The following is a 27,008-nucleotide window of genomic DNA, read 5'->3' on the forward strand; positions in this document are numbered from 1 at the left end:
GCCACAGCTGCTGTAGAGAAAAAGAAATCTTCACTCTTCTCCATCCTCCCTAAAAAAAACTTTGGCTTTGCTTTGCTTCGCTTCATTGCACTGAAATCTGTAGATACATGGAAACAATAACAAGAGTGGAAACCATACAAAAGGATACAAAAAGACAGGGCCGTAACCAGCGCAGGATGAATGGGGCACCCGCCCAAAGCACGAAGCTGCTGGGGGTGGAAAAATGGGACAGAAACAGAGGTAACACGTAAAGCCCCAGTCCAGCAGAGTTTGACTTGGGCCAGCCCTGCTGCAACGAGGCTCAAGGAGGGAGCACCACCTCCAACCTCTGACTAACCTCAGTGGGCCACTCAACCTGTCTGGGTTGTGGGGAGGTGCAACCAAAAAAACTAGGGGGCATGTGACCCTGTGTGCCCCCCCCCATCATCTCTGGGTGGAAAAATGAGGAAAAATAGTTGGGGGTGCAAATATGCTTGGTTGCCACTGGCACTAAAATGCCTAGTTAGGGCTCCATAAAAAGATAGCTAACGCTATGACAGAAGTAAGGAAATCAAATTTTCATTATCACATAGTGTTTAATATTGATATTGCACTCTGGTATTGCAGAGGTCTGCGAAAAAAAATTACAAGTCATGGCCAAGATTTTGAAAGGTGACTAGTGATCCCAGGTGTACCACTTGAGAAACCTTACCAAGGTTTGATTTTCAAATGCTGGGAGCTCAACACTTTCTGTTTAACCTTCCCACTTTGTCTGTCTTGTCTACTTAGGCTGTAACAGCCCTTGGGAAGGAACTGTGTCTCACTATGTGTTTGTACAGTGCTTGTCACAATAAGGGTTCTGATCTTGGTTGGGGCCTCTGGGCACTATCTCACTACAAATAATCATATCCATATAAAATGTGCCAGTCTGTCACAATTTTCGTGTTACCAGACTAAATTTTAAAAATTAAAGGCCAGATTGTGCCACTAATGCACAACCTGGCATTGAGGCACCGTGGAACCATAGTGCCCTAGTTGTCCTGGAGCTTCCCGGAATTCAGGAGGCGCACACTTACTGCACCACTCCAAGTGTGCATTCCCCTCCATGACCAGTCATAACCCTATATCCTCTCCGTGCTCTTTGGAGTGAATAGCGCACCAGGGAGCATTTCCCACACTCAGTGGAACTCAAAGATTGCTTCTGGGGTTGGACCCTATGAAGGAAGCACCTGGTTCATATACAGGGAAGATTCCCATGTGCCATTCCCTATTATGTAGCCATACAAGGGCCAGAAACAATTTCGCCCTAAACAAATATGTTACATGGACATAGGTAGCTACTACTGACTGATTACATTGACTTTACCATTTTGATAAAGGCATGTTAATCATACACAGTATCCAAATAAATGGTAGATCTTGTTATGGGATTATATGCAATAATTATACAGGATTCCAGCCAGTGTATTACCAAGACCGGTATTAAATAATACCCCTCCCTTCCACTATAAAACATAAACCTAGGTACTATGGAAAAATATCCACCCACAATAGACTACATCAAAAGAACATTAAGGTTAGGCATATCAATTGATACAAGCCATTCACGTGTAGAGGAGAAAAATACTTGAGCACAATAGGTGACCATTTTAATGGTTGTTAATTTTCTCTATGGTCTCTGAGCACTGGAGAAATTATAGCATATTCTCCCTTTAATTGAATATTCTGCACACAGATATGCATGTGTGTGTGCTTATATAAATATGTTTTAATTAGTCTTTAGCATAGAAGTTTTGAAACAAGGTTTAAACTCACATTTAAAGGTTCACAGTAAGATTTTTGACTACAGAAATCAGAAGGTAAAATAACTTAAATCCCAAATTTGTGTAAAAACAAAATAAAACAGATAACAATATGCTACTGTTGTCTGCAAATTGCTTTATGTAAGTTCAGTGAACAAAGCAATCAATCAGTACCTGTAGTAGTTAATACAGCTGCACACAGAAGGATCAGAAATATGCTTGTTAGTGTAGGAAAAGGTGTTATGGCTGTATCAAACAGACTGTTCATCATTGTACATAAAAGTAAAGTAGCTGAACAAAAATAATTTAAAAACAAGAGAATATTTTTAAAAATCACAGCTAGCAGGTTCAACACTGACTAATTCCTGTCCTCTCCCAGTTCCCTTGTGGGGGGGAATGAGCTCTTCTTTCAGTGTAGTGCTAAAACACAGATCTGGTACAAATAAAAGAAACAATTAATTGCTGCTAACTAATATCCATAGAGAATTATTTTATTGATCCTGCATAATCTTTAAGCCAACTGACTTCTCCTTTCAGCTCAGCAGAATCTACATAGTTGAAAACTGGTTGTCATTAACAACATCCAAGATGGAGTTTTGTCATGATGTCCTATTCTACTGGACTTCATATTATACTGGACAACTAATTCATTTAGTCCTTAATGTAAATATTACAGTCACAAAACTGTATAATGACAGAGACACTTCCCCAAACACAAAAGCAACGCAGCTGATATAGTGATAGTGCATGTCTACATGCTGTGAAAATACTGCTGTACGTTACTTGTCCTGAATGCTGGGACACTTCAGCATGGTTTATCATCCGCAGACAAGTGGCAGGAAAAGGAGGACTTTTCAGGAGACCATATTTCTCTTTATTCTTTCATTCTTTTCTGTATCTTTGACAGATTAAAAGAGAATCTAATGCACCAGAAAAACCAAGCCAAACTTTTCAATTTTTTTGCTTAAGTCAGCTCTAACAGCATCAGTGCTATAAAATAACAAACATCATTAAAAATAGCTAAGAGCTTAAGGAATATTCTGAATATTGACATTTAAATAAGGACTCCAAGCAATTAAGCATTACGACGGTTTTTCCTACTTACAGGCTCCAGAACCTTGCTGTGCTTAGTAGCGTGAATTAGATCATATATTCGAATACTCTGTTTTGGAACCCTGTTTTTCATTACTCCATGCATTTAAAATATTGCAATTTGATCAGATGAATAAGAGGAATTATTTGGCAGACAAGTTCTTCTTAACTTACATTTGAAAATGTGAAGATAACAATAAGCTAGCAGCCAAATAGAACAGCACAACTTTATCTGAGGTAGCTCAAAACAGTTACACATATTCCCTACTAATAAAAATCCAGACAGGTCAAGACTTCTTTGTCAGGTTTACATAAAACGTCATTTTTTGCCTCTTCCTTATTTTCCAAGTACATAATATACAGCAACAAAATGAATCATGACAGGTTATTTTCTGCAGTGATAACAAAAACAATCTTCAGTTTGTTATTATGGACATCCAGATGAATATAAAAATAAACTGCCTGCTTCCATGTTCACCCTCAAAGCCATGACCAATGACTGTTTCAGTCAGGAATACAACACTGAGCACAACAAAGTTACACAATGCTTAAAGAACATTTGAGTTGGGGCAGATTGGTTTAAAATGTTCTATATGCAAACACTGTCAAGTAGTTTATACTGTTTGTGCTGCTGCTATGCCATTTTATGAATTATACAAACAGTATTCCAAATAATATGCCATGAGAAACTTAAAATACTTCCTTCATAATCAACTATATTCAGGGTACATAGAATTTTTACAATTGAGAAAGTCTTTCTAGACCCTTTCAAGAACCCCATCAGGCGTCAATTATTTCTATACTGTTTTATTTCTGTGTAACAATACCACTTGGATGTTATGTCATGTTTAACAGTTATAATTTGCAAATTATAACAATTTTGTCAACGTAACATGATTATTACCTATGAAATAAGAGTGCAAATGTACATGTGAAATAGTTGCACTATACTTCTGTCCCACAAAGGCAAAATTAGCCAGTTTGAGTCTGAAGTGAAGCAGACTATCAAGGAGAAATGACCTCATCCTGGGCAGTGAAGAGTAGCACATGAGCTTGTACTGCAGTCTTAGAGCCCAGGCTAAAAGTCAGAAGTATAACACATACTCCTATAAAGTACAACTCTCATAGGAACATTTAATTTAGCCTCAATCTCAATAACAGAAAAACTGAACAGAGATTACACTGAATGCAAAAACTAGTGATTAATTTAAAGGATGAACTACAGTTGCGTGTTTTGTGTACAAGTTCTGGATAGAAGTAAATTATAAAGAAGATTCTGGCTTTTGGAAAAACACCTAAGGCTCCCATAGCACAAATAGTTCAGTTGTATAGCTGGAAATGAATGGGCCTAAATAATTAACCCTTCATACTTGCCCCTGAATTACAAGACTAAAGAAAAACAAAACAAAAATACACTTGAAAGCACTGGAGGATGCACCACTGAACCATATGAACCACAAACCTGCAGTTATGTAAGCAGCCTAAGCTGCAGCCAGGACAGGCCTGCAAGATGAGTTACTTGTATGGCACTCAGTACACTGAAAACTAGGCGTATTCCATCCTGGGTATAAAGTCTGGGCCTTTAAATGCAACTTTTCCCCTCTCACTCACTCTGATACATATCCACTTGTTCCTTCTCAACTTTGCAGCCCGTTGCAGCTAGCTGGTGGGTGGTTAGAACCAGGGTGCACCAGCAGCCCCCTTATCTGCTCCCCATTCCCCTAAGTTCCCTGTGCAGCTGCTGTCCCTTCCCACACTGCCTGCCATGTGCTGCTCCTGTACTCTGCCTTGGAGCTGCACCCAGAGACTCCTGCTTGCTGTACACGGGGAGGAGGGAATAGGGGGGCTAATATCAGGGTGTCTCACCCTCTCCCCTGCTCCTGCACCCCACTTACCCCATCTTCCATAGAGCGGGATGGGGGCACGACACACGAAGGAGGAAGAGAGATTCTAGGCTGCTTTCTCAGGTCTTAGCAAGCTGATTTAATTAACAAGGCAGTGTACTTAAGCTTGGGGTCAGCTACTTAAAAGGGAAATGCACATTTTTTCTCTCACACACAGGGTGTGTCTGTCTGCCCTCCCTCCTTTCCTGTTGCCTTGCAGAGTGTTGTGAGAGTTAACCCTTGAGGGCTTACTCAATTGCTAGTTCATTTAGCAGTAAGGTATTCCCTGAGAAATATCCCACCCTCTGACTCCTCCACCTCAATCAAGCTTCACAATTTCCCTGGAACCTAACCCCCTCATTTACATTAATTCTTATGGGGAAATTGGATTCACTTAACATCGTTTCACTTAAAGTCACATTTTTCAGGAACATAACTACAACGTTAAGTGAGGAGTTACTGTACTTTAATTATCATCTTAGACACCAAACTCTTTAGAACAAGAATATCTTCCTCATTTGAGTTTTGCACGTTGCAAAGAATAGTGTGATCATTCAACAAAAAACTAAGAATAGGGGGACAATATTACCTTATGTTCTAATTGTAATACATTCAAAGCTGATTTCCTGCTGATAGAACAAAAGTTTAAATAGCATCAGAAATGCCTGGCTTCATATTCCCAAGTATTGAAATTGTTTGTAAGTATATTTAATCACCTACAGAAGGAAACATTTTTTTCTTAATAATCAGTAGACTTTAAAGTTGGAAAATCAATCACTTACCCCAATATTAAAAGCTCCTTTAAAATAGTCCAGGTTTGCTTGAATGAACCAAATATTGTGTAATCCTAATTCATCACTTCTGTCTTTAGCACGTACCAATGACAACTCCTTATTTTCTATCAGCACCACCTGGATTTTCATATACAGGAAAATAAGTCAGCAATATTGCTCTAAAATCAAAATAAAATGATACTCGCTATACGGTACCCCAAAATTCTGGTGTAAAATCTTTACTTAATTTCTTGAGACTGGTGAAGAGATCTCCCCAAAAGTGATGTGCTAGTGAAACAGATTGAAGGCACTGCTAGTATCTGCTAGTACCAAGGGACTGACAGATATGTTCTGTTTTTCTGAACAAAATTTTTCTTTTTGCAGTCAAGTCCCACATCTATTTGGAACTAACCAAAGTTTTAAATTCTAACATTTGCAAATGTTAGAAACTACAGGTTCTGCGCTGGTAGGAGTTTGTTTTTGTGAGTGTGAGAAACCTTTTTTTTCTTTTTTTTTGCACAAATATATTACAGAAGCATGTTTAATAAGACTGTATGATACAACTCCACCGGCTCCTTCTTGCCTCCTGCACTAAGTTTGACATTAGAATCCAGAACCCTCTCTCTCTAAAAATCAGTGCTTTCAGTTAGGTCAGAGTTGATGGGGATTATTTGTGGCCCTGTAAATTTCTTGTGTATACAGTACTTCAGTTTCAAACGTTAGCTTGCCCCTTTCACAACCATAAAACACACACACACATATGTATGAAAAAAGCATATCACAACATGCTTAATAGTCACAATACTATGTTTTGTTCATAAAAGTACTGAGAAATGTATAAAAAGGAGTGGGATTTTCAATTAGTAATTGCCTGATTAAAAAGTTTCACTGACAACTGCTTTACCGAGGTAGCTTAATTTTATTTTCAGTTCTATAACTCACAGTTCTGCTTTGTCTATACCATATATCAAGACAGAAGGTGTCATTTTGTTCTTTTGATGCAGCCTCCCTAACTCCATCACTTTTTAAAGCAGATATTCTCAATGTAATGTGTCCTATTCCTTCACTGGGCATGATGGCTACTCTGAGTTAGGGCCCTGTTAGAACAGTACATACAAATACCGGTACTAATACTTAGCTCTTAGAAAATAAATAAACCTTGAAGAGATTTATAACAGCAATCATATATAGTATAAGTAAACCCCTTTGTTTCGAGTTTAAACTGATTTTTACTGAAAAAATCCTCGGTTCTACAAAAAGTATTTTTTTTTTCCGATTTTCACTCTACTTTTGTGTCATTCAAATATATAAAAATAACTTGTTTTCTTAGGAAAATATAATACATTGCATGAGATATTGTATTATGATAATACATTAGTCTGTGTATATTCAAAGCTGTCTGTTGAAGTAAGGCTATATGTATTAGCCTAGAAGATACACACAATAAATAAACAGGCACGCAGACAAGCTCTGAAGTGCGTGCGCATCTGAACGTACTGACGAATCTCACACTCATCATGTACACTTTTCAAGCTTTTAGCAGATAACTGTTTAAAGATTTAACAGACTAAAACAGGAAGAAAAGAAAGATCTGTTTCAGAACACAAGGAAGTATTCAAAAGTTTAAAAAAAACAAAAACAGGAAAAAAGGATGAAGTTGAGTGTATGCGCTACAAATTGTGTGGCCCAATTATTACATGTAAATATTTATAGGCTAATAGTTCTAAGTCTACAACCATAAATTGTTTATTCAAATGAAAAGTTTTATTTGGGGATTAGAGATATATTGTTTTCTTAAACTCAGAGATGGCATTGTGTTTTGAGTTCTGTTTTTAGTTCTGCAGCAAATCACATTGAATTCTGTTCATCAAAGCATTAATCTATTGAATACTTTCCCCCATCCTTCCATCCACCAAAATAGACCCTATTTGCCCAGAAAAATTATTAATAGTTTTTTACACCAATTTTCACCTGTTTTTGTTGTTGCAGTAATCAACACTGATAAATTCCCGGGAAAAATTAAATAAAAACCGAAAACGAAGGGCCCTAAGTTTAGGTTGCATCTAATCATCACACAAGTTCGAGGAAATGGGGCTGGTGAGCAGTTACAGGTTTTAGTTCCCAATGTTATTTGTTATTGGAACCCTACTATTCACGCTGCAAGTGGCTGGAAGTTAACCAACCCTTTCAGATTCACTTGGAGCCTCAAGCCCAATGAAGAAAACATCCTCTTGAGACTTAGGACAGAGCTGCCTTCAAAGGGGAAGGTAATGCTTACCTCTTTTTGCTGTCATGAGTGTATGTAAGATGGGGAGTCAGGCTACTTCCCACAAAATGACTTTAGGATTAGTCAGAAAAGCGGGGCAGTGGCTCTTCCAGAGATCCTTCAATTCAACACAGAACTTAAACATGTACTTAAGTGCTTTGCTGTACAGGGATACAAGTATCCATGTACTGCTACGAGTTAAGTTTGCACTTAAATCACCAATGAGATGATCAGGCCCTGAGGACTTGGCACTGTTATTAGCATCTTTTGAAAGCTGCTTCTTCTAAACTGTCTTTTTCATGGGTGACACACACCACACAATTCTGTCGTACAACAAATATTGATATATGCACAAATTCAGAACCTCACAGTAGAATATAAATAAAGTCTCTAAATCATCACTGTTAAAGCAGTCTTTGTGGTTTCCATCTAGTGGCTTTTTTAAAAAAGTTTTGAATGATCAAAGTCTGGAAGATTGCTTTGTCCATATATTTTTATTGAGACTTTACCTGGCATGATGGCAACATGTGAGCAAGAACAATTCCTACATGGCCCTGTGAAAACCAAAAAAACATGAGTCACTTTTCAAACCCCATGCAGCTGACCCCCTTCACAATGACCCCCTTCAAGAGTGACAGTGTCTTTGTAAAAGCAGCTCAGATTCCAAAGTCTGTACTTTTGCCCTGTGTCATGTGGCAGCCTCAAGATCCACCACCTCAAGCTCGCAGGATGGCTATGCAAGCACCCTTCCTCAGTTAACCCTCTTCTGTACTCTTTAAATAACTCAACTCAGTTCAAAGTCCCTACTGGGGTCCTACATTGAGTCTAAATATACCCTCAAAATAAAGTCTCTTCCTTCTCTCCGCTCCAGCCTCAGGCTATCACTCAAAGATCTTCACTCTCCTCAAGTCAGAGACCTCAGCCTTCTTTCCTGGGGCTGGGTTCAGTTCAATCTCTATCTTATTCCTTGCAGCACTCACCTGAAGCTGCCTTCTACAGGTATTTGAGCAGCCAGGCTCCTCTCTCTAGGAGCACACTTTCCAGGCTCCTTACTCTGGTGAACTTGCCTACTGAGGTCTCATGGGAGCTCCTGTCCTCAAGAGCTTCCAGCCTCTAGTATCCACCTTAACAGGGCCCTGGTAACTTTTTATCAGGCTAATTAACTAATTAGCTGCCAGACAGCTGTCTAGCGATTTAATTATTTGCAGGTGGGTCTGAACTGGCTTGTCCTCCCTTACAGGATCCTGTCACAGGTAGGCTGGTCCATGATTCCCCTGAAAGGACCATCCACCATGAGACTCTGTTTTGTAGTCATGTCCTACTGGAATTGTAAAAGAGAAAAAAAACAATAAAGTTGCATTTTATACAGAGAACATACATTACCCCTCCACTGCAAAAATCCACAATCACATCTCCAGGTTTAGATAACTTTGTCACCATGGACACCAGATTATTCAATTGCTGCTGTTTCCTCAGAGCACGATCACTGGACATCTTTCCTGAGGATGACAACAAAGGAAATAAATTGATGTTGACTAATTTTTAATAACTATTCCACAATATTTCTAATTAAATAGTTATAAGAAAACCGTACTGGAAATTCTAACAATTAATGATGAGATTTTTCAAAGCTATCTAGACAATGTAAACAACAAATCACATTTGGCAGATTTGAAAATCTCAGCGTAAATATTTTTAAATTGTTCAACATATTTCTTTAGCACATTATGGAACTATGTATTCATGTTGTTCCTCTTAAGGCACCCAGATGGCTTTGCACACCAATAATTACAAACGGAAGCGAATTGTTGTTATACAGTAATCAAACCCTCCAACTCTACCTTAAAGTGTATTTTCACCCAGTGACTCAGGCTCAGAAACTGAGCTTTGACTCAGATTACAGATTTTACAGGATAAAATCACGTGAGGTCTTTAAGCACCTTGTCTTAGATTGTGATACTCTCACTCATGTTGAGTACCACCGTACACTATAAGTAGTCCCCGTGTATTTAAATAACTCTATTTGTAGAATAAGATGTTACTTTTACCTGTCTGTAGAACAACTGGAATATCCTAACTCCATACAAAAGAAAACTAAAACCTCACTGGTTTCAACGGTACTTGATAAAGACCATGAAATAGCTTCTTGAGATGGAATGAATTTGTTTGGCTAACGTTTATATATTCCAAACATGCTCTTTGTATCAGTGAAATTAATGAAGTGTTGAGGGACCTTGTTATTTGTTCAGATGAAGAAAAAGTCCATAACATCCCTTTTCTTTGCTCAGAAAACATTCAGAGCTGTAGATATTTCTACAAAATGTCATTCATAAGCTAATCTTCGAGGAAAGAAGAAAAACTACCTAGACAACTTTTCCTTCTTTTTTTCTTCTCATTAAACTTTTATGCACATCATGTATGATTACTTTGTTCCACATCCTCAGAAATATAAATACAGGGCCTTCTTTGAGCGTTCCATTATGGTTGTGCGTGCTAGATATTGCTTACGAACTTGAGGCTTTGTTTGGACTTGAACCACTGAAAGGATCTGTCTCTTTATTCTTCTGCAATATTCCTTGCTTGTCTAGTCTACAAAAAATAAGCTTCTGCTCAGAATTAAAGGAATAGAGTTTTAAAGATAACTTACCACAAGAGCAAAGTACCAAATAATGACTTCTAGCACGTTTCCAAAGAAAATGTAAGCTTCCTGATCACTGCATCTGCAGGAACAGCTCATCTTTCCCCTACCAAATTGGGGCAATGTCTTCGTAATTAAATAATCCAACTTTATGGGTGGATTGTGATATCTTTGCTCATGGTACGTAAAGTCAATGGATCTACTTGTGGTAAAAGAGTATCACAATCTAGTTCTTATTTTTCAATTAAAATATAAAAGATCGACTTCTTACAAGTAGCACATTCTATGCCATCTATGCAAAGAAAACAGAAAAAAGCTGAAGAAGATGGTACAGTAAGCAATAATATTGAGATGTGCACAGTATTCATCTATGCTAAATAAAAATATTCTGTATTAGAAGTATTCTTTCAGTAATTCTTTCAGAGTTTAGAAATAACTTGAAGCTGTCTAGAAAAGAAAGTAAGAGTTCAAAATAACTTACTGAAATAGAGAAAGTAGTATTTTGAGAACTGTGACTAATTTCAAAAAGTTGAATGTTTATTTCTCTTTTTGGTCTGGTACTGATGCCTGAAACTCTATAACACACTAATGAAAGAAAATAGCTTACAATCCATTCCTGGCTTGGCTAGAACCAATTTTCTTGGTTTTCCAAAACAATCAATCCGAGAAAGTGCTGCTTTTGATGAAAGGTCCTCAAGTAGTCCCCTGGCATGTAACTTACCCTCCTTGAGTAATTTTCTTTTTCCCAGCCTGGCTTCCCAGAAACGTAAATATAAACATTATACCATTTTTGTTGTCATCCAGGCACTGTACTTGATTTCCTGCAAAGCTTGGGCCCTACTTTCAAAGTTAAGGAAGAGATTTAAAGAAAAAAAAAAAAGCATTTTTGCTCCAAAGTCAGAAAAATGCAAAGAAATTCTGCACATTCTGATCAAGTGGCAGCTACAATTTGTAACATGAGAACTAGTGCCAGGCATAGCATTTCATCCAATAACCTGGACATTTGATTACATTTTTTTCCTTTTTTTTTTTAGCCTAAAACAATAAATCACCTCACACAATTTAATTTAATTTAATTGTGCATAGAGAAAGATAAGAAAACATAAATTACACTTTTGTGTTAGAAACATATTGTTATGCTTTTTAAAATCATTCCTATGTGACATCATACCTCAATGACATATTCTAACATTTGGTACTTCTTGATAGGAAGTCAAAAGGTAAAAACACAACCTCCAAAAATATATTAAAGAATATTTTTCCCATTTCCCTGACTGCTAGATGCTGGAACTAAATGACAGGGGATGGATCAATTGCCTTGTTCTGTTTATTCCCTTTGAAGAACCTGGAATTAACCATTATCAGAAAAAAGGACAGATGGACCATTAGTCTGACCCAGTATGGCTGTTCTTATGTTGTTACGTAACAAAGAAAGACTCACTACACTTTCTAAAAATGGTCATGAATAACACACAGAGGACTTTCCTTTTAGGACTGGAAACGAAACTCCAGATACAAAAGGTCTTTTTTCCTATTTTGTCCTTGGTACAAAAATCCAAAAAACTATGGTTTAACCTGTATAGAATGTTAAGATGGTTGCCTAGTGAAACACCAGTCTTTCCCTGAGTACTGTACAACAGACAATTAATATAACTAAATCATGCATGCCTAAATATTCTTATTCATCTATTCTTTCTTAGTCTTCATAGAATCTAGAAGTAAGCAATATATTTTTTTCTTAGAGCCCAATAAGACAGTCTCCTGACACTTTTTTCTTTGAAGTTTACTCCTACAAGGTAAAACCTTCTTGAAGAATGTGACCTTTTCTCACAGTACATTGCAACACCAAAGTAAAACATTTTTCTCTTTTGTAAAACTCTGCTGACAGCCTGCCATACATGCCCAGCAGGTTATATTTTTCTTTTTCATTTGTGGTCACAACAAAAATAAATCTTTTGGATTCATGAGCTGAACATTGTTCTTAATCCACATCCTGTGATGAGGAATATAAAAGCTATCACAGCATTAAAGGGCCTCTTGGTTTGGTCCAGAGAATTAGTACATTTTAGCATGCTGGAAAACTTACAATTTGACATCACCTTTCTGCAAGATTAGAGGCCTTGTAAAAAGTCACTTAGTGCCCAAAAAATATTTTCAGATTTTTCCATATATACTTTGGTTCAGTATCACTTTTGTTTTCTTGAGTAGGTAAATTTCAATAACTACATGTTTGAGAGCTTAACCCTGTTTAACTTTAATTCTGAAATCATTTCCACTGAATGACATACTATACATGCAGTGTTGCCAACTCTCACAATTTTACCTCAAGTCTCACAGTAGTTTTCTTAAAGCTCCAGCTTCTGGACTTATGTGATTACATGGGTATCTCAGTTTTCATTTTTTTTTTTAAAGTAAGTTTGTTGTCCTCTTAGTTATGGAGAAAAGCTTGAAAACATGACTCTAGTGTATCCTAAAGTCTCAAAAACCAGAAAGTAAATAAAAAGAATCCCAAATTTACATATTTTATAAATTGCATGATTTTTTGAAGCCCAGCTCATGATTTTTTGACACTTGATACTGGTAATACTATACACCTAATTATTCTCTAACACATAACCAAGTCTCTTTCACCTTGAAGATTTTACCTTACAACAGTTGAAGTCATGGCTACCCATGCCTGTCAGTAGTTTCTACAAACACATCATTTGTATTTCAAACCACATCCACAATTCAATACCCCTTACAGTAATTTCCATGCAATTGTTAAACAAAGCATCATTCATTAGACAATTCTTTCAGGTAGCTGATGAAAACTGACAGCCCTGCTGCCATTTAGCTGTAAATAAATATGCTTCCTGCTCAGAGGGAATACCACTTTAACAGAGTGTTCAGCTAACTTCAACAATTAAAGAAAGTTCATCTATCGATTAGCTAAATGCAGCAAGAAGAATGTTCTTGCTACGATATTTTGAGTAGGCTTGGTGTGTATTAAGTATGTATTACTCATGCATATATTCTTCCTTTGACTGCCATGAACACCATATCCAGGGTGCATAAATTAGCAGAAGTAGTGTGAACGGCATCTATTAATTTGTTTTCCTATTTAAACAAAAATATTTTTTTATAACCATACCAAAGAAAGGAGACAAAAAAGTATATTAAGCTGCACTTCATTAGAAACATTTACACCAGTAGTTCTCAAACTTTTCTACTGGTGACTCCTTTCATAAAGCAAGCCTCTGAGTGCAACCCCCCACTTATAAATTAAAAATACTTTTTAATATATTTAACACCATTATAAATGCTAGATACAAAGCAGCTTGTTGTCCCCAGATAATAACCTCGCAACCCCCTGAGGGGTCCCAACTCCCAGTTTAAGAACCTCTGATTTACACTTTATTTCTGATAAAAATGCTGATGACGGTGATAATATAGCAGAGTGTGCAACAACTGTGTCTGTTATACATCTGTCTGTGCACATATCCCCAGAGATGAGGGAAGAAGGTGAAAAGCCATGTCAAAAGGTTGGCAGCATTGACTGCCTGGATTTTAATTTACCACTTGGTACAACAACCTAGTCCATTCCAAAAGCAAAAAATCTGTCCTTCAGAAATATTTTATGAGCCTGAGGTCTAAGCCATTTCTGGATCCACAAAGTGGGTGAGAGTCCATCAGAGGCAGATAAATCACCTCAACCTGCCATTTACCCTCTGGGGCAGTGCAGCTCTGTACTGACCCCCAATACAGGGCTGTGCCTAAAAGGCACAGTGTAGTCCTTAATGATTTTGGCAGTATGTTGCTTTTCTTATGTGTAATTATGTTACTGTTGCATAGCTTTATGAGATATATCTCAATTTTAGTAAGGCTTTTGATACAGTCACACATGATACCCTCATAAGCAAACTAGGGAAATGTGGTCTAGATAAAATTACTATAAGGTAGGTGCACAACTGGTTGAAAGACTGTACTCAAAAAGTAGCTATCAATGGTTCATTGTCAAACTGGGAGGATATATTTAGTTGGGTTCCTCGGGAGTCAGTGCTGGGTTTGGTTCTACACCTCTACCTATATAACGCGACCCGATATAACACTAATTCAGATATAATGCGGTAAAGCAGTGCTCCGGGGGGGGAGGGGAGGGGCTGTGCACTCCAGTGGCTCAAAGCAAGTTCGATATAATGTGGTTTCACCTATAATGCAGTAAGATTCTTTGGCTCCCGAGGACAGCGTTATATTGAGATAGAGGTGTATTTTATATTTTTATTAATGACTTGGATAACGGAGTGAAGAGCTGGGAGGGGTTGCAAGCACTTTGGACATGGGATTAGAATTCAAAACAACCCTGACAAAATTGGAGAATTGGCCTGAATTCTACAAGATGAAATTCAATAACAAGTGTAAAGCACTTCACTTAAGAAGAAAAAATCAAATGCACAACTACAAAAAGAGAAATAATTGGCTAGGCAGCAGTCCTGCTGTAAAGGATCTTGGGGTTATAATGGATCACAAATTGAGTATGAGTCAAAAATGTGATGCAGTTGCAAAAAAGTCTAATATTCTGGGATGTATTAACAGGGGTGTCAGATATAAAACATAGGAGGTAATTTTCCTGCCCCACTCAGCATTGGTGAGGCCTCACTTGGAGTTCTGTATCCAATTCTGGGCATCACAGAAAAGGAAGGATGTGGACAAACTGGAGATTCCAGAGGAGAGCAAGAAAAATGTTAACAGGTTTAGAAAACCTGACCTATGAGGAAAGGTTAAAAAAACTCAGTCTTGAGATGACGGAGGGGAGTCTGGTAACAGTCTTCAAATATGTTAAGGGCTGTTATAAACAGGACAAGGATCACAGTAGGCCAAGGAGTAATGGGATTTATCTGCAGCACGGGAGATTTAGATTAGATATTAGGAAAAACTTTGGAACTATAACTATAAACCTTGTAACTACGTATATTGTTCATCTCTTCAGGTTTTTAAGAACAGGCTGAACAAACACACCTGTCATGGATAGTCCAGGTTTACTTGGTCCTGCTCAGTGCAGGGGGCTGGACGTGATGACTTCTCAATGTCATTTCTAGTCCTTCATTTCTATGAGTTTATGATTCATCCCTGGCTGTCCATGTTGGTGACGTATTAAAAAGGAGAGCCCTGCAAGCATGTCCCTTATTAGTATCAGATTACATATTCTGAAATCTGTAACAAATCTCTTCCTCACTTGAGTAACTGCTCATCACAGTGAGCAAAAGGTTCACATATTGCCCTATACTGAGGTAATCAAATGGAGAGTTTGGAATGGGACATATGGTGATCACACTGATGTATGGAGTGATTTTACTAGCCAGCAATATACCTGTCTCTTGACCCTGAGAAACATCTGCCTCTTTGTTGCTAAAGGAATAATACCATAGGAAGGAAAGAAAATTTACATTTGAAAACTCTGCATTTCTGAGTCATGTCTGACACACATCAGTGCTAAAACAATTCGGTTTGATATTTTTAATTTAATTTTAGAGGCCTATAAAGATACAAAATACACTGAAAAAATGCAAGAGGAAAAGCTTATATTGGGACCAAATGTCAAGGATCTGAAAAAGTTACAAATTCTGCTGGGCTCGGCAGTAGTAAGAATATTCCAGAACAGGACAGGAATATAGTGTAATTTTGGAACTACAAGAGTTCATACTGATAACGCCAAAGCCAGATATAAATTACCAAAACGGCTTTACCGATTGCACTGTGGGTTTTCCTTTAACAATCTAATAAAATTAACTTGTGGAACACATGAATTTTCAGAATATTCCTCATAGGATGTTAAATGGAAGCAATTATAATCCTACATAGCTTTTTTGCATTTATGTAATAATTTATTGAACACTTTCATGGGTGACACTGGATGCAGAATATAAAAAAAAATCACATGTGCATTTTTGGAGGGGAAAAGTATCAGGATTACCCACCAAAAAATAGCTTTTTATAGAGCCCCAAAACAAATACTTCTCTGGCAAAACTTCCTGGTGAAAAAGAGCATTTGTATTACAATAAAACGTACCATGAATCTTTGGTATTTGCTTTTCCCCTTGCTATTCCTTGTTTCTAGCCCCTTTCAGGGAATTTTTTGATTCAGCTTCTCTTACATTATATATACTGAAGCAGGAGGTATCGGTGGACTAAGGCAACGTTTTTTAAAGAAGTGCTCAGCATTGGCTAGCAACTTGCTTTCAGATCAGTGGTAAAACTCCCATTGATTTTAACAGGAGCAGAGTTTGGCTAATGCTTACCACCCTAACTGTTTAAACAAGTTAAATCTTTAATTTTTCAACATTGGAGTTTCAGCGGCTCAATGGTGCCATAAAACATTGTTTGGATTGTTTTATTACAATGATGGTCAAGGTGGAAAATAAGTGAATAAATAAAAATAGAAATATTCACTGAGAGACTTTACTTTTATTACTCTTCTGCCTCTCGTCATGTACTCTCAGAGCAAAAACATTTTACAGAAAAGAGAAGTCATTTTTGTATAAAAGGGAGATAATTTTATTTGCATCCAGAAACATAAAATAAACATGATCTTCCAGAATATCTACCCATATCTTGCCATTTTATAAAATGAACTCTGTGCTACAATATGCCTTTTTCATGCAGACAGAAAATTATGTTATGAATAAAAATATCAACCAGGCTTCTAGGAAATACTTCTTCTTAATAGAAGTAAATAGGTGGATTGAAGTACCCAGTTACTGACAGAATGATCCACAAAGCTCTGAAGAATGCTTTTTCTGAATAGCAGTTTATGATGTACTTTGGAACTAAAAAGCTTTGAAGTCCTGCAAAGAAGAGGGCTTGTCTATACAGTGGGGTAATGCGCTCTGTGGGGATGTCATTTCTGAAGTGCACTAACATGCATTAATTGACCTGTGTAGGCCCTGTTGGTGTGCACTACAAGTTCCCTAGTGCGCTTTAATAACGTACTGTTTCAAACAGCACTACAGTAAAGTCTCTACATGGACCAATTAACGTGCAACATGTAAGTGTGCTTTAGAAATTACACCCCCATAGAGCACATTATCCCAACATGTAGACAAGTCCTTATCTGTCAGTAACAAAGGAAAAGTCAATGCCTACTTCTTCTGAAACTTCTTGATCTCTTGCGCGCTCTCTCACACACACACACACACACACACACACTTTTCTCCAGCTTTAAGTGCTTCTAAAAGTCCCCCACTAAATGCAGAGAAGACAGTAACAGGTGAATCTCCTTTAGACTGGCTTGACAATCAAACTTCTTTGGCTTCTTTTAGTTTTTGCTCACTGGACATCTTCCATGGTCATTGTGTGTCTAAGCCTTCACCACTTCATACAAGTGAAATAGATACTCGGGAGGAAAACCCAGTGTTCTATACAACATCAACAGAAAGGCTAGCACTTGTTGCTGGCAGTCTCATTAGACATAAAGGTAGATGCATGCCTAGTAGGTACACACCAACTAGAATGCGTAGGCCCTGATTCTGCAAACACCTGAGTAACTTTATACACTTAAATATTCCCATTAACTTCTACAGAACTATTAATGTACATAACGTGACTTGTGCACAAGTGTTTGTTAGATCAGGGCCTTAGTCGACACATGTTTAAATCTGTTTCAACATCACAAACAAGGAATACAACAGAGGACTTAACACATCTTGCTGGAAAATATTTAACATGTACTGTCAAAAGTTAGGCTAGAGGAAAAACATTAAAGCATGTACTGTTATAGTATCTGTTTATTTGTATTTTTTATGGTAAAACTAAGTAATATTTTTAGACAAGGGGAAAAACAAACAACAAATCATGATTTTTGAATATCATGAATAACAATAAAAAAGGTCAAGAGGGCCAACTGAACAACATAAGAATGTTTGTTTTTCTAATTTTTAAACTTACCTGCCATTCCTTTTACTCCTATTAATCAACCTGGTCTCTGTTAAGCTAAGCTTTGTAAAATGGCTTATTATCTTAGGCATAAAAAAAATAACCTTGTCTCATATATACCTTTTTCATTATTTCCTCAAAAGCCCAAGCAGCTAGTAAACTGCCCTTAAACAACTAAAACAGGAACTTGGGCAGATTCTTTTTTATAATTTAACTGTATTAGAAAAACTTATTTGGACAAAAAACAAACAAAATCAATCTATAAAGAAACAAGTACCACTGGGAGACATTAAAGACACATGAAGACTTATGCTAAGCTTCCACAAAATTAAATGTAGCTAATTCCTGCTTGTAAAATTGTTTTTCTCAAATTGACATCTCCATGCTTCCCGAAAGGCATCTGTTTAACATCTGACATGAAGCAAACTAAACAAAACATGCTGCTAACATTCATTTTAGATTTTCCTCTCACTGCAGCACTTTTTATCCTCTGTATTTTTTACTCTGTTCTTCACCTCATTATGAAGAATCTTAACATACTGAGAAAAGTCAGTGAGTATTATCCACACTAGCATGTACCTGTGAAAAAGGCACAGGTTAGTGGGACTGTGACATTACATGTACAATACTGTCAAGCCCAAAAGTTTCAAAAATTGTAAGTCAGGGCACACTGGAAATCGTGAGATTGGTTTAAAACTCCTCAGATTTTATAACAACTATTGGGATCTTTTTGGCTGCTTTCTGATCCATTGGGGTTCATATTTTCACGCTTTTCTCCACAGACTTGAGGACTAGGAATTGACTGTGTTTTAACATGAAAGCTGAAAATTTCATATAATCATACAATAATGACTCTCTCTTCATCCTCTTCTACCACTGCCCCCTCTTCACTTCTTCTCTTTTTCCTTCCTTCTCTCGATTTTCCCCTCTCTCCATCTTCATCTCTCTTACCTTCTCTTCTTCAGAGCTCCGTGAGCTGCAGCCAGCAGAGGGCAACATAGTCAGACATCTTCAGCAATATATACACCTCTACCTCGATATACCGCTATCCTCGGGAGCCAAAAAGGCTTACCGCTTTATAGCTGAAACCGCATTATATCAAACTTGCTTTGATCCACCAGAGTGTGCAGCCCCCCTCTGCCCCCCGAGCACTGCTTTACTGTGTTATATCAGGTCACGGTCACGTTATAGCAAGGTAGAGGTGTATATATAAACCTAATTTTATTTATATTTTATATATATTTATTTTATTTATATTTTTATATATATATATATATATATATATATATATATATATATTACGGAGGTGAAACAGACAGAGTTTAAATGGCTAACTCAGTGAATCAGTATCAGAGCTGGAATTTAGATCTCAGAAAGCTTAATTCTGATCTCAACAACTTTTCACCAATCTAACACTACTGACAACAATAGAGTTACTTTTGAGTTACATCGGTGTAAATGAGATTAGAATGAGACCAAGTGATCCTGGCTTCCAGTCTTAAACTGTATTCAAGAACATATCCCTCCCTCTTTTTATTCAGTCAATGTTTATATGGGCTTATAGTGTAAGTGTTAAAAATTATCAGTCCTATAATGCACAACCTTTCAGACAGAGAAGTTACACTAAATTAAACTCTCTGAGTTACACCTTATGCTCGTTCCAACCTTATAATCCCTTTATGACCCATTTTATTAGACTTTGAAAAGGGTATATTGTTTGATTTTGGTATTAGCTTTTAAGCAGCTTAGGCTCCAATAACGTAAACAAGTTTACTTTTTTAAAAGAGAAACCTTATAAACTATCAGAACATGATTTAACCCTTAGAAAAAAACAAAAACAAAAAACTCCTATAACCCTTAACATTAAGAGCAATTAAAAAAAACAACATACTTTTTGGAAATAATACTATGAGGAAGTATTACAGAAAAGGATTGCCAAAATGTTTCCATTCAAGTTAAAATAAACTAAGACTCTTAGCTTTAAATAGTAAGCAAAATTGATCTGCATTAGTTTATTAAATAAGAATGAAAACAGTACTGAGCAAATCTACATAGCTCTACAACCAATTTAATTTACTTGTTTTATGAAACATGTTGCTGTTAGGGAGAAAATTAAAAATATTTTAAGACTTGTTCAAACTCATAGGTGAAATTCATTCCTGTACAGAGAGAGAAAGCGAGAGCACAAAGCCTATATACCACTTTAGTCCCACTAAATGGGACTTAAGTGAGGCACAGGCATCATGCTGGCCCTCTGCATTGAGGTGAATTTTATCACAGTGTAAAGCAAAACATTAACTAATGAACTTTACTGCAACACTGTAGCTTTATGTTAGCTTATTTATACTCCAACACTTTAAAAGTTATTTTTAAATACTGATTTTATGAATGACTTACTTGGGTATTTTAAGGCATTAGCTTTTCACCCAATGGAAACCTATATATTTATGATTATTTAGATTGCATCTGGCGATAGTTTGAAAAATAATCATATTCCAAGTCTTTAGATGAAATGGCTTTTCCACACTAGAAAATTTTTGCTTAAAATTTCCCACGGTTGCTACTATCACTTCACTTGCAACCAATGGTGGCAATAACAAGAATGACAGTACACAAGGCACCAGCCTCATTTTCCATTTTAAGGTTAGACTGAACATGGTTAGAAAATAAACCAGTGCGTTAACACTGGCAGCTGCTTTGAGTCCTGTATACACTGTCATAGTTGCTTCCTCCAGCAAATCTGAACCCATTGTAGCAAAACAGTACCACTGGTAGCTGAACTGATTGTAGCACAAATTTTCTAGCATGGACATAGCCTATAAGAAACAATGCTTCATATAGATTTATTTCAGTTTTACAGATATGTAAATTGAGACTTGCCAGGAACAGAACTCAGATATTTTCATTCCATCTGCTGATCTAACTACTAGAGTGTTTATCATTACTGAATACTAAATATACTGAAATATGTATTTTTGTGTGTAACAATTTAAGCATTCATGTATCTACAAGTCAGTAGTTAAGCATGTAATTCAGTATTGCCTTTGTTTTCTCTTTTTATTTTTCCCTTCCATTATATAAATTTGAATCTCTCATCCTCATTCTGTCCTTATCTGTCTTCTCTTCCCTTTTCTTTTTCATCCCTCCCTTTCCTTTTCTGTCTTCTCTTTTCTCCTTCTCATTGTTTTTCAGTATCATCTTATTCCTATCAGTTTCTTCTCTTCATTCCTAATCTCTCTTTTGTGCCACATTCTGTCACTTCTCTTCCCCAAACCCACAATCTCACTACTTTTTGGTAACCAGTGCTCTTACTCTTTCTTTTTGCTTCTAATCTTGCCACCCTCTAATCCACCCTCCAGTTCATGATGATTCAGCAAAGGTGCTTGAATCAAGAAGGAAAAGGGAAAAAAGGAAAATCAACACAAACATGAAAAAAGACTCAAAGGGAAAAACAAAACGTTAATCTAGGTTTAAAGCAAAATGTAGTCCTCAGTAATAATGAAAGAAAAAAAGCATATTGCATGAAAAGATGGAAGAGAAGTCCACGCAGTACCTTTGCATAAGATTAAAAAAGCCAAGTGCAATGAGGAATGTCATCTCAGCAGTACTGTATGAAAGGTCTGAAAGATAGCTTACAATCCTATAATCATCCATTGAGTTTCACCACACATTTAACATATAAATCACTTTATTAGGCTTTTTTGTCGTTTTTGTTCAAACAGACTCTCATCATTTTGAATTTTCCTCAGCAGAGAGCACCAAAGAGTTTGGGAGACAGAAGAAAAGGTGGGTGTGGAACAGTTACAGCATTTGCAGCTATAACGGCATGAAAAATCTTGGATGGTGACAGAGAATCTTCAGTCACTACAAAATGAAAAACTCAGTGTCTGAAGTGTTGCTGAACATAGAAATTCAAAATTAAATGGGCCATTCCAACAACTGAACAATATACTGTACATATTCGATCATAAGCCAGTTTGTTTATAAGCAGACTCCCCCAAGATGGATAAGTAAACATGGAAAATTTGTGTGACCCATTCATATGCTGACCCTATAATTCAGGGGTCGGCAAATTTTGGCTCTCAGGCCATCAGAATAAGCTACTGGTGGGCCGAGATGGTTTGTTTTCCTCAAGCGTCCACAGGCATGGGGGTAAACAAAAAGTGTCCCAGCACACCAGCTCCTTACCCTGATGGGCCGGGACAGCAACTGGTGGGGAAATTTTTTGGGGGGGGAGAAGCTGGGGAGACCAGCCTCCATATGACCCCACCCCTAGCCCGGGACCACCACACTCTCCCCATCACATCCCTTCTCACTTTATCTGGGGAGGGCTAGGGGAGGATGTCTCTGGCCCAGCTGGAGCTGCTCCAGCAGGCTGGGCAGCGCAGCGAAGCCTGCTTCGGCAGGCTAAACCACAGCATGTTCCAGTGGGCTGGGCCAGGCGGCACGGCCGCAGTGTGCTCCGGTGGGCCGGCCGGCACAGCCACAGCCTGCTCTGGGAGGTGGGGCCGAGCAACACAGCTCCAGCCTGCCAGTCCCAGAGCTGCAGCTGCTTCAGAGGCTGGGGGGAGAGCAGCATGGCCAGAAGCGAAGAAACTCTGCCCTCCCCTTCCCTTCTGGCTCTGCTGGCTGTGCTGCCTCTCCTTGTTCCCTCTGTTATGGGGAGGGGGCTGTGTCCCATTTCTCCCTCTCTATACCCGTTCATAAGCCGACCCCCTTCTCTGGTGCTTCCCTTTTTTACTAAAAAAAATTCGGCTCTGAACAAGTATATACGGTATACAATATGGCTGTTTATTTATACACAGACTTCAGAATAAGACACTTCAGTTACATATGTTGCATGAATTAAATCAAATGCTCTTTGTCTTCATATTCTGTGGTGAATCCAAACTAGTCTGCCATCTCATTCAGGGCAATTATCAATGCTTGTTTAGCCTGATCCTGTGTAAATATGAGATTTATGGACAGGGCCGGCTCCAGTGTTTTTGCCGCCTCAAGTGGCAAAAAAAAAAAGCCGCGATCGGCTCTACTGCCGGCGCTTCATTCTTCAGCGGCAACTCGGCAGCAGGTCCTTCCCTCCAAAAGGGACTGAGGAACCCGCTGCCGAATTGCCGCTGAAGACATGCACGTGCCGCTCCTTCCCGTTGGCCACCCCAGGCACCTGCTTGCTGCACTGGTGCCTGGAGCCAACTCCGTTTATGGAAACTGTTAGGCTGGATCAATACTGATCTATAAAACAGGGCCTCCGTTATATATATAGTTTTGCTTAGTTAAAAGGAGCAAAACATTGTTTAAAAGTTCACGTGATACTTTCAGTGATTAAGTGCTTCCACCATACAATTTTCATTTAACATGCAGTAACTGATTGGCTACTTGTAGCTTTTTATATGTTTTTATCTAGTTTGAAAGAAAAAAAATCAAAGCTCAAAACAGAACTGTAGGTTAAAAGTATTCTTGTAAACATTAAACACTGTAAATACCTAATAAAAGCTAGGAATGTTTTCTAAGTGGTTTTAAACCACACCAGTGAGTTTTAACAAGTGTTTTCTGATCCTCTGACTTCTAACAGCAGAATCTGTTTTCTCTTGTGCCACCTGCTCCTACTATAAAAGCAGGCCTTCAGTATTAAAGTTTGAACCACCTCCGGGATTGTATCCTGAAATAAGTTAGCTTGTATCACAAAACATATGCATCACAGACTGAAAAAAAGTGTGTTTTTGATTAGTACTTTTCTATTCCTCACCCTTACTTAGGTCTGTGTTTTCTGATTCTCCTTCATATTATGAAAGAGATGATGAATGTGTAAGGGCCAATACCAAGTGAGATGGCAGAGTGTCATTTGGGTATAATTAAGTTTTTAAATTAAAGTACTGAATGATGGTCATATACTTTTTCATACCATTTACCACAGCTGGGTATGGTTACCTGGTATTTCTCAGCTAGTTTAGTTTCACTGTGGGTATCCAGGTTGGTTCAGAATCAACATTTTAATACCTATCCATTTTAAATATTTATCTTAAGAACTTTTTGCATAATATCTCTGTCTTGACTCTTTTGATTCAAACGGTTTGCCAAACCACTTTGAGACACAGCTTCCCTGCAAGAATGCTCAGAGGCTTTAATACATTAACATTTATTCAGAAAGATAATTTGCCAACATCTCTTCTGCATTTATATTTGCCATATATACAGTAATTATCCATATAAATAGAATCAATACATTTCGGGAGTTCATTTTCCAGCTTTCCCCTGCCCCCATTAGCTTTTTCATTGTCTTCAGTTTTCACATATTACATCTGCACACCTGATACACCACACTCAGAACCAGATAAAGCACACAAATAATCCAAAAACCGCAAATGATTAGAATTTGACAATAAACTAGTGCAAGAAACTTAAAACAAATATTTCCTTGTTCTGTTTAAATATGTTACAAAACAAAAGTAATAAATGGTTAAACTACAGTTCTGTGTACTATGTGTTAATTGATGCAGTCCAGTGTCTCCCGGCTAATACACATTGTCTCATTGTACATCCTTCAAAGGAAAGGCTGCGAAACAAGACAATTCTTTCACACAAAGGAAGCAAGAGGTGATTTTACTGATTAGCCAAGAACCAACCAATGTGTGAACACTAACGATTTTATGCCATTCCTTTTTCGGAAAAGCATACTTTAAAAAAAATGTAAAATTGTAAAATAGTAGCTTTGTTTTATTTTTTTTTTAATTATGTTTACTCATTTTAAAAAAAATCATAATCAGCTATTCTTCAGGCTTATACTGAAATTTTCTTAAAGAGCCAATTAAATAGGGAAAAACTTTCTGTGTATCATTTCTGAATGGTGCATAAAGATAACAGTGGTATTTCTGAACTGTTGTTACACAGGATTAATACGGATTAAAATACTTTCAAAGAAGCTAATTGTCTGTGTAGTTCCCAAACACAAACATGTATTTTTTTTACGTAAAAGCAAAGAAGAGTTATCCTTATTGTTATAAATTTAACAGATTTTCAGAAGAACATAACTCATGTTCAGAAAAATTTCCACAGTTTAGCTAATCCTGTAAAATCCAAAATAAAGACAAAAATCAGCCCAAGTTCCAAGACTCTGAATTTATATTATTATTATTTAATAGGTACTCCCTGCCTAGCTAACAGCTAATCCAACTTCAAAAAGATTCTAGCTCTCTTGCATTGCACAGCTTTTTTCAGGGTGGGCCTTTGCATTACTTTTAGACAATTTATGAAAACAAAGTGTCAAGAAATCCATAAATCCCTTTATCGGCCTTTGAAATAGAGACGAGGGTCTGGATGGAAATAAAAACTGTGTGCTCTGCTGCGGATGTGGGCACCAGCCCAGTTCTATACTCAAATCTTCTTAACTTCACATTTAAAAACTGAAGGAAGGAGGACGACAGAGACTTGGACAGTTTGGTCCTCATATAGCAAGCTTTTCTGAATAAACGCAGGCTGATGAATAATGTAGCAGTTCTCTACATGTGTCTGTTTTTATGCTAGTAAAGGATGTGCCTAACTGCACAGGTTCTACCTGTGGCTAAATGCAATTAATTTCCATAAATTGCCACTAATGCAATATACTTAAAACTGCATTTGCTCCACAAACTCCACTTAATGCCTATCCACTTCCAGACTGAATTTAAAGGCCTGGCTTGCACCTGAAAGGTCCATAAAGCACAAGGCTATTTCAAAGTCTATTATCCCACAAAGACAGCTATGGTCCACAGGGATGATGCAACTAAACTGATTTATGACAAGACTCTTTGGTCAATAGGGCAGGCTATTTTCAAGGGGCAGTAGCCCAGCTATGGATCTTACCACAGATCATCAGACTAAACCTAATCCTGACTATGTTTGGGTCTAAGGCCTTGGCTACACTGGTCAGTTGCAGCGCTGGTGGGGCTTTACAATGCTGCAACTTACTCACCATCCACACTTGCAAGGCACATACAGCGCTTCATCTCCCTGGCTGCAGCGCTGGCTGTACTCCTACTCTGCCTGGGGAATAACGATTGCATCGCTGGTGATGCAGTGCTGCTCTACCAGTGTGGCCACCAAAAGCGCTGATATTGGCCTCCAGAGGTATTCGGAGGTATCCCAAAATGCCTGTTCAACCACTCTGCTCATCAGTTCGCACTCTACTGCCCTGGCCTCAGGTGACCCGCCCTTTAAATGCCCAGGAATTTTAAAAATCCCCTTCCTGTTTGCTCAGCCAGGTGTGGAGTGCAATCAGTGAATCTTTCCAGGTGACCATGCCTCCACGCACCAAACGAGCCCCAGCTTGGAGCAATGGCGAGTTGCTGGACCTCATCAGTGTTTGGGGGGAGGAAGCTGTGCAGTCACAGCTGCGCTCCAGCCGCAGGAATTATGATACCTATGGGCAGATATCAAGGGCCATGCTGGAAAGGGGCCATGACAGGGACGCGATGCAGTGCAGCGTTACAGTGAAGGAGCTGCGGAGTGCCCATTGCAAAGCCCGCGAGGGAAACCGCCGCTGTAGAAGACCCTCCCGCTCTTCCCAGGTGATCTGCAGCAGCGAGATATCTTCCAGGATAAACTCCTGTGGAAAATGTTGGGAGACTGTTCTGTGTAGATGCCCCCTGCAGTAGTTTGCTTTCCCTAACGCAGAGAAACCCCTGCACATCC

At 38.0% G+C, this 27,008-nt stretch overlaps 1 protein-coding gene across 7 annotated transcripts in view; it reads right to left on the reverse strand.

Moving 5' to 3' along the window:
• The window catches only part of GSTCD (glutathione S-transferase C-terminal domain containing), a 153,372-nt gene that overhangs the window by 18,426 nt on the left and 107,938 nt on the right, over positions 1 to 27,008 (reverse strand). For all 7 annotated transcript variants that reach the window (XR_007773244.1, XR_007773243.1, XM_050944509.1 and 4 more), the window contains 3 exons: positions 9,179 to 9,294; positions 8,305 to 8,349; positions 5,539 to 5,667 (listed from right to left, as the gene is read on the reverse strand). Coding sequence is in view for 5 of the 7 variants with exons in the window: in XM_050944509.1 (XP_050800466.1) it covers positions 5,539 to 5,667; positions 8,305 to 8,349; positions 9,179 to 9,294 (290 nt within the window). In the remaining 2 variants the exon portion in view is untranslated. The remainder of the gene's footprint in view (positions 1 to 5,538; positions 5,668 to 8,304; positions 8,350 to 9,178; positions 9,295 to 27,008) is intronic.

The sequence above is a fragment of the Gopherus flavomarginatus genome, chromosome 3 (assembly GCF_025201925.1).
Source record: "Gopherus flavomarginatus isolate rGopFla2 chromosome 3, rGopFla2.mat.asm, whole genome shotgun sequence".
In the NCBI taxonomy this organism is placed as follows: domain Eukaryota; kingdom Metazoa; phylum Chordata; order Testudines; family Testudinidae; genus Gopherus; species Gopherus flavomarginatus.